Source organism: Lepidochelys kempii, chromosome 6 (assembly GCF_965140285.1).
Source record: "Lepidochelys kempii isolate rLepKem1 chromosome 6, rLepKem1.hap1, whole genome shotgun sequence".
NCBI classification, from domain to species: Eukaryota; Metazoa; Chordata; order Testudines; family Cheloniidae; genus Lepidochelys; species Lepidochelys kempii.
The window spans coordinates 38,022,411-38,031,369 of NC_136385.1; the positions used below are offsets into that span (position 1 = coordinate 38,022,411).

The 8,959-nt window shown below is 43.0% G+C and overlaps 1 protein-coding gene across 2 annotated transcripts in view; it reads right to left on the bottom strand.

The window, feature by feature from the left end:
• The window catches only part of GALNT18 (polypeptide N-acetylgalactosaminyltransferase 18), a 389,415-nt gene extending 380,924 nt beyond the window's left edge, over positions 1-8,491 (bottom strand). The window contains exon 1 of one of the 2 annotated variants that reach the window (XM_073347598.1): positions 7,856-8,491. In XM_073347598.1, coding sequence (XP_073203699.1) covers positions 7,856-8,090 — 235 coding nt within the window. In that variant the 5' untranslated portion in view covers positions 8,091-8,491. Of the gene's footprint in view, positions 1-7,627 lie in introns of both variants that reach the window. The other variant, XM_073347597.2, reaches the window with a different exon arrangement.
• Between the last annotated feature and the right edge of the window lie 468 nt (positions 8,492-8,959).

Genomic DNA, 8,959 nt, shown 5'->3' on the forward strand with positions numbered 1-8,959 from the left:
TCAGGCAGGCAGCCTCAGGCTACGGAGCTAAAAATAGCTGTGTTAATGTTACAGCTCTGAAGCCCACCCCATCCCTAGGCTTCAGAGCCCTAGGTCTAGCCCGAGTTGTAGAAGCTACATAGCTATTTTTAAGCATAGTAGTGCAAGCCCTGTGAGCCTGAGTCTGTTGAGTGGGGTTCTGAGACCCGCTGCCATGGGCTGTGTATTCATACCATGAGAGTATCTCACTGCATCTTTAGGCACCTAAATACGTTTGTGAATCTAGCCCTTAGAAGCCAAGTCTGAGTGATGAGTCAATGGGATTTAAGAGCCTAATTACCTAAATCGTTCTGAAAATTTTACCCTTAGTGTCTCTGTGCCTCAGCTACCCACTCCCCAGGGTGTTATAAACATAAATATATTAAGCAGCGTGAGATACCTCAGTGTTGGAGGCTTGCCTGTCACATCTCTGTTTTTCTGCCTGTTATGTCATCCCACCTTTTTTGTTTTCAGATTACTGAAGAAATGGCATTTTCTCATTTCTGTCCCGTGCATATGTCAGGGATGCTCATAAGTATTCTAGTCTCTTTGTAATGATACTTTGCACTTCCATGGCACCTTTTATTCAAGCATTTCAGACGATTTCCTAAGGGAGGGGTATGCATGTTGTTTCCCATTTCACAAACAGGGAAACTGAGGCACAGAGACAAATACAGAAACTTGGCCAAGACAAATACAGTGAGACAGAGGCAGAGTCAAGAATAGAACCCCAGTTCTCCTGGCTCATTATCTTCCACCCTAACCATAGGGCCACACACCAGTGAAGTTTCTTTCTGCTGTTTCCAAATAACTCAAACTACTGTTCATACATCAAGATAACCAGTCATTACCACCCAGGCTGAGTGTACGTTGAGAGCTTGTGAACACCTACTGTCAGGCTGCCTTTGGTTTTTGATTGGAGGAATTTTCAAGAGTGAATCAGGTTTCTCTTTGCAGAGTGATGTAACACTTTAGAGAACAGCAGTAATCACGCCACCATCCTCTGCTTCCCTAACTAAAAAAAAAATTCCTGAAGTTGTCCAGTACTCAGCTCCAACTGGGTGCAACAACATAAATATCACCAGGAAAAAAAGGAGTAGTATTCTGAGATGGTAGAAGTTTTCCAGCCTCATTACAAAGTGTGCCTTCCAAAGCACTCACCCTAAGGAGTTAAATAAGTTTTTTTTAAATTAACTCTAATTTTAGTTTTTTCTAATCTGGTCCATGAACAGTGATAGGTTAGTTTGATTGAGAGAATCCTAATCTGATTTCAAAATTTCTTGTTTAACTATTATCACAAACTTTCTGGACCATTCTTGGACTCCAGTCTAAACATACAGCAGGCCTCATCCAACCATCATGTGCTTACTGTGCGCGCACAAACACACACTTTGGAAAAAAGCTCGAGCAAAAACAAAATGTAGTCTGGTTTCTCCCAAACACTTGATGCATCCAGGAAGACCATTAAATACTCCTTTTAAAGACTATTATTGATTTCATTTTGTAAAGGAACATATTTAATAATCTTTATTACAGGCAACTGAAAAGCAGTTAGCAAAATATTTAATAATGCTGTTGTGTTTAACCATGTTTTCCTCCAGAGTAATACACTTATGGTTATTACCATCATAAGTTCTTTTTATGTTTATTTTGGTGTCTTTCCAACATCACTTGCTGTCAGATCCATTCAAAAACCATGCACTTTCTATCACAATCCAATAACCTGTGCAATACAAACCAGTGAAATCTCAGGATTTGAACATGTGGCCTGTAAGGCAAAAGAATGAGACAAATACTGCAACTCACCCTAACAGCTATAAATAAAGTTACTGAAGGAAAAACTCACAGCAAATTCTTTGTCTATTTCATTTCCCCATCAACAAACAGCAGTGGCCTTTCCAGCTACTAAAAGGATGCTCTATACAAATCACATCTTTCCACACAACTAGCTAAAGAAGTTTTTACCATCAAAACTTTTAGAAAATTCACTAATTTAAACTAGAAAAAAGAATTCCTGCTCTACTAGCATTGTCATTTCCATTACAAATTCCTTAGAAGTGAACTGGCCTACTTCAAATAATCAGAGAACCAGATTCTGTCAAAAGCAAATCTATCGAGTAATAATAATACAAAAGGAAATGCCCTATCTGCAGTCATAAGATTGGATCCAAGATAGTTACTTTAATAAAGCTAAACCAGAAAATGTCCAGTTTGGGTCATTGTATTCCAGCCACTGCAAAATAAATCCATGGCAGAAGAATCAGCTGGAGAGTGAATTTTCTTATTCTTAACTCTTCTGCTTATTGTCCCTTGAATGTATTGGGCTTACAGTGATGTTGGTGAGCACAGATATAGTGAGCTGCACTCCTCTAGCTCAAGCCACTTGAATAGGTTCTTGGTTTCTTTTTATACCACCCACTTTTTCGCTGCAAAGCATGGGAAGATATGAGAGTTGAACTCACACAAATCTCCACTGATATGCACTACCATAGAATGAGCCAGGCAGTCATAGCCTAAGGGGGAAAAAATAAATGAGAAAACTAATGGGACTTATCCTGCAAAGCCTTAACACACCAGAGTAGCTCTTCCTCACACAATTAGTCCCTTGACTTCAATAAGCTACTTTCCTGGAATAAAGACTACACATGTAGCAGGGCCTTTTGTAACGGAACATGTACTTGTCCCAGATTTATCCTTGACTGGACTTTCAGTGGAATAAATTACATTATAATTTAGTGATAAATACAGTTAGTTGCTTTTGTGCTTGAGGAAATGAACTAAGAGGGATTTGGTGATGGTGCTGAGAATTATTTCAGATCCTGTGGTCCTGGTTTTATGGAATGGTATAGAGGTTTCCATTCAGCTAAAATGTATTGCAAAGAATACTTAGCTGCACCAGAGTTTAGGTACAGCACACTTCCCAAAGAAGAAGCTGACTCACATCTTCTATTTAAAATAAAAAAATTAAAAAGAGGGGTGGGGGAGGGAAAGGTAGACATGGAGAATGGAGTAATACATTCCAGAAAGCAGGTCAGAAACCACCATATCCACTTTGTCCTCAACATATTGCTGGCAGAGTTACGTCTACAACAGTGACTGCTGCTTCATAACATGGTATCTCCAGAAGAGATGGGGAAGCTGGAAACAATGTCAGATGCAGCAGCATTCAAGCACCAGGGATTGAACTCCTAGTATCATGTAGGTCATTGAGTAATTACCAGCTGGTAAATAGATTTTAAACCAGAATCATATTCCACAGATGCCACTGTCCACTTTCTTTTTTAACTGTCACTGCACACTCGTGCATTATTTAAATTTGCATATATGTGTCGTGTAGGCAGAGCAACCAGAAGTGAGTTGATTTCATACACCCCTACATTCCAGGATCTCTTCATTTGACACAGAAATGCAGCCACCTCTGGGACAGACGTTGGGAAGCTTTCAACAGCACAAAATGCCACTGCATAAACAGGTCAGCGCAGAAAGCAAAAAAACGCGAGAGTTTTGGGTGAGATCTGTGTGGCTGTAGAATAGTTTTCCAAAGGAAATATTAGTCTCTCCATCACCTAAGACATTTAAAAGTAGGCTGGAGAAAACACTAAATTGCTTGCTTATTATTGTTGGTTCTGTTTGTCTTGTCATCGCAGCCCGTCTGATATTTATATTGTAACAATAGATCAGCTCAGAAGATTTTCTTAGTTTGCATGCAACTTAGGCGAGTTCTTTTTTAGTGCCAGAGTAAATGGATGAGGCATTATTAAGATGAGCGATGTGCTGTGAAGTACTCTGGTACTGCGTTTAGTAAAAATGAGATTTTTTTTTTTTTTTGGTTAGTAGTATGTTTCTTGTAGACTTGGGAGAATGAACTGTCTTCATGAAAACTGAGACATTTGATTTCAATTGCAAACTCCAGACTGGAACCACTAACATTACAATACTCATTAACCTTAACCCTTTAAAGTATATTGTCCAGTAATAAGGCTCAAGGCACAAAAAAAAAAAAATACATTTGCCACATTCATTTCTTAACCATAAAAAAAGATTGATTATGCATAAAACTATCCATCTGGTCGCTTCCTCATTTTCACATACACGCAAATCTTCTAAAAAAAACCAATATGCTATTTTGTTTGCTAACTTGTAAAGGAAGTGGAAATTACACTTCTTATTGTGGATAGCCTAGTGTGCAATATAGGCCTTCTACTACAGAAATAATGGCAATAATAATACTTAGCACTTTACATTTTTCAAAATGCTACACAATCACTAACTACTTAATCCTTATGACCTACTGCTGTAGATAAAGTAGGTGAGTACATCCCATTTTACAGAGACAACAGAAAGGTGAAGTGACTTGCCCAAGGACAGTCAACAAGCCAGTGGCAGAACTGGGAATACAGCTCTGGGGTTCATGGCCTGCAGCCTCAAGCTCAAATCCCTACATCATGCTGCCTCTCACCAAAGTGCCATTTCTGTCTCTCCAGCTAAGCCACAGATGACCAATCCTCCATCAGGCTGCCCACTATGGAAACAGGAGCAAAAAGGCTTTGCACATCACAGGCAGCACAGGTGCAGAAATGGCAGCATGCATCTGTACAACTTTCCAAGTAGAAGCAGGTTGGCCATGAGCTTGCTGTGTACTCCAAATTTGCATCATTGCATACACGGCAAAAATGTGCATGTGGGCAGAGCGGATATAACTCAGGGTAAACATCCTTATGCTACCTCCTAGAGCCCAAACAAAAAAGTGCATAACCACCATTTTGATGACAAGCAGTTACTCCTGAACACTTGCTGGAGAACTGTAGGTACACAGCTGTGTTGGCTGATGGTGAACAAGTCCACAACATCGTAAGTGAATACCTGTGTCTTCCGCATTTGACCCATTCATTCAATTTTTGACCAGTGCAGGATCTCGCCCATATTTACCTTCTCACACTATTCAATCTAACTTCCCCCACCCCCGTCTCTCTCTCATTGAAACAAAAATGTCTCCAGACTAATGATTTGCTTATTATGCTACCTTTATTTCAAAGACATATTATTTTTCTTTGAAAGCACCCACCCTCTTGTTTCCAATATACTTGGTAAAATATTACAAGGCTGCAATTTATATTCCCAAGGAATTCCCAGGCTCCATCTAATTAAATCATTCAATCAGGAAACAAATTAAAATAAAATATCAGGGCAACTCCCTTGTGGAAAATATATTTCCATTATCGGTTTCCTGGCAACTGGAGACGACCCTAAAGAATGGGATTCTATTGCCCCTGCTAATTCCATGTCTTGTCAACATCTGTCAAAACAGCTGAGGCACTCAGAGCTTCCATAAGAATATTCTCCAATAGACTAAAGTAGTGAAAAGGGCTCAATGGCAAACTACAGATAACTTTAAGAACTCAGTCCACAGACATTATGGAGGATGATCTATCCTATATAAAGAAATAAATTCCAAATTTATCATTTGTTGACGCTGATCAAAAGGCTGATCCAAAGCCCAATGAAGTCAATGGGAAAAAATTGTAACCCCAACTGTCACAGAGCTGAAGATACAAAATAAATCTTTTTTTGCTCAGTAGCAGCCACCTTTGTGAACCTAATCACTATGGTTTGGACTTGAACTCCCACTTAAGGATAGTGATGTTCTATTGATTTTTTTAAGTGAACAACTGGTTTAATTAAGAAGAGTAATACAAACCTCTATAAATTTGATTTTAGCTGTCTTTTTAATAAATGTTAGTATTTGTCAAACCGTAGACCTGATTACTTTTAAAAGAGAAGCAGATTTCTGTTTTCTTAAAATAGTGTTTAAGGAAATAAAAAACCAAAAATGCTTATGAAAGAAAGTAACATCATTAGATCATATACAATTCCTCTCATACTCTCCCTTTAAAAAGATCGTTTTATTGTACCTTTCACTATTATAGACAAAAAACAAGTTACCAAGCTAGCAAGCAGATACAGATTTAAAATACTAATGTTTCCTTACAAATTCTTTGAAGAAAACTACCTCTACAGATAATTAGGCATTTAGGCTAGTATTTTCAAAGAAGTCCAAGGGAATTAGGCATCCAACTCACATGACATTCAGGCACCTAACTCTCATAGGTGCTTTTTGAAAAAACCTGCCTTAGTATTGAAAGCTCCGGTAGCACAGTCCATTGCCACTCAGACAAGAATATATTTCTCCTCAAACCGGAGGACTGCATGAAAGTCAGAGCTGGCAGGAACTGACCTCACTCATCCTTCTCAGAGGAAACTGTGTTTTACTAAATTATCCAGGTTCCAGACAATGCTGCTGAGAAAAGAAGGCACGTGCAAACTGAATAGTTTAAAAAAAATACTGTTCTCTTCCAAAATGTTCTAGCACGTGTACACCCAGAAGTCAGCCCGAAATAGCAGGGCTTTAAAGTATCCCGGTCGAACTCGAGTTCATCATGTGTCGAGGGATTCTCAGGCACCCATGTGGTTAATCATCTTTCCTAACTCTTATGATGTTTGTTTACTTTTCCAGCATACAAAATCTGCAGGTCAAAACTACTTGGAAGCAAAGTGGATTTGTGCACCGGTGGGGGAAAAAGCAGCAGAGCTCATTTGCCAGGTGATTTGCTCTGTGCATGTGTAGCCAGGCAAGAATAAGGAGGCTAATGTCGGGACCTGAAGCCTCAGTGCTGCCGCTACAGAAATGCAAAAGGGCTCCCCTCCAGTACCTTGCAAGAGATCTTATTTACCCTCCCCGCCAGATATTTAAACAGATACACAAGTCATAAGGGGGGGGGGGCACAGCTGTTTGTTCCCACACGGATGAGGAGAATAACGAGGGAGCCGTTACGTACAGATAGCACACAAAAACAAAGTAAGGCAAGATCCCAAGCACTGCCTGGTAATTTACCCATGACCCCATGTCACCCCCCACCCCAGCGCCCTGGCCCGGAGATCGAATCAAAGAGACAGGAGCGAGAGAACGGCTCCCGCGGCCGCCGCCCGGGGAACCTGCGAGCCCAGACACAGGCGCAGCCCCCGGCAACCTTCCCTTCGGAGCAGCCCCGCGGGGGAAAGACGGACAACAAATCCATGCTAAGGGTTGAGCACAGACTGCAAGAGCCGCCTCGCTCCTTCCCGGCCGAGACCGCCCTGGCGAGTCCCTGCAGACACACCCGGATCGGAGATCGGGTTTATTATTGCAAGACGCACACCCAGCCTACCCCGTTGGGAGATGTCGCCGCTGGCTCAGCAGATGCTAAAGGGGCCGCAAAGCTCGCCCCATCCCGAAACCCATTCATCCTCCTGCTCGGCTCATTCCCGCTGTGCCACGGCGAGAGCGCCAGGCTAAGGAAGCCATGGCAGGAGCCTTTCCCCCAGGCTCAAGGGCAGCCGGCAACAATGTCAGCAGCTCGATCAGCAGCTTCGCCAACAAACCGGCCCCCAGGAGCCCCTTCGCTCACCCAGACTCGTCAGCCCAGCCAGGAGTCATCCCCCGGGTGGGGGTCTCCACTCAGCAACCTTCGTGGCCGGCGGCCGGGGCTGCAAAGCGCTGCAACCAGCAAGCCCTAATCCCAGCCACGCCGCCGCCTGCTCCAGCTAGCCCCCTGCGCTCCCCGGCACTCACCAGGCAGCCGAGAGGAGGCTGCTGGCAACTTCTGCCTGCACAAGAGTCTGAACAAAGCCTCCGCTTCTTCTGGGCTGCTGCAGGCTTCTCTCCCCCCGATGGCAGCCGGAATCTGCCACACGCACAACACATCCATGCAATAGGAGGGGATGGGGAAGGCTGCAAGGGAAGGACCCGGAGAGCAGCCGGGTGGAAGTGAGGGAAAGCAAGAGGGGAGGAAGGTGGTACCTTGTATGTGCTGCTTGATGACATTTTCCAAGTGATCCAGCCTTTCTATAATCCTTAAAGTGTCCCCTTTGTCTTCCTCTAACTTTTTCTCTGAGATCGGCTCTTGCACTTTCACATAGACACTGGCAATGTAGTTGGTGACCCAGCCCACGTAGAGCAGGCAGATGATGTTAGTCATTCCACTCAAGATCACACAAGTGGACACTAAAGTTTTGGTTTTCCTGTTGCAAACCATCCTGAGATCCCTCCATATAGCTTCAAAAATCCTGTGATCCAGAGAAACAAAATTGAAGTGCGATGAAAAAAAAATCCTTCCCTTCCCCTTAGCCCAAAACGGAGACCACTCAAGTCAGTAAATTTCCATGCAGGAAGTTTGCTAGTCCACAGAATAAAAATCTCTCTCGCCTACCTAGAAGGGGGAGCGGGTTGGGGGAGCTGCTTATTTAGGATCCTGGATTTTAATGCATTAAAATAGCTGAAAGTTTGCAACAGCAGCAAGTCATCAGTAGTGTCAGTTACCCGGCTGGCTGCTCTGTTTAGCAATCGGTCGTTCCCATGGGCATGAAGGAGACCAGTAGTCAAGTGCCCAAGTGTTGCAAACTTTGTTCTCCCCAACGCTGCTTCCCATTGCAATCAGCCACAGCTCCAGAATCAGATCTTGCAAAAAGCTTACAGGAGAGGCGGGCTTGCAAAGCCTCAGATTGACAGATCTTTCCTCCAGTAAAGAACCGGCTATGGAGGACCATTTGTTAATATCACCCTATCACCAACTGAGACCTAGCAGGGGCGGAGTTATATCAGGGGCCCACCTGCTTCTCTTACACACACACAGTCATACACAGGGGTGTCTCAAGGGGCACCCACGGTGCTACAGACTTTTGGGCGAGAAAGAGGCAATTTCTCCTTCACACTGTCTCCCTGTTTGTTAGTCTAGGGACGAGTGCAGGGCTTGTTAGTAGTTTTTTCATCCCTGACATAAGATGAGCACACTAAGTCCCAGTTTGCAACTTAGCAGAACTTTCTGATTTTTCTCAGGAGTGAGCTGCATTTTTCTCAGGAGTGAGCTGCATTTTTTTCTGCACATGTCCCGAGGCCAATAAGCTG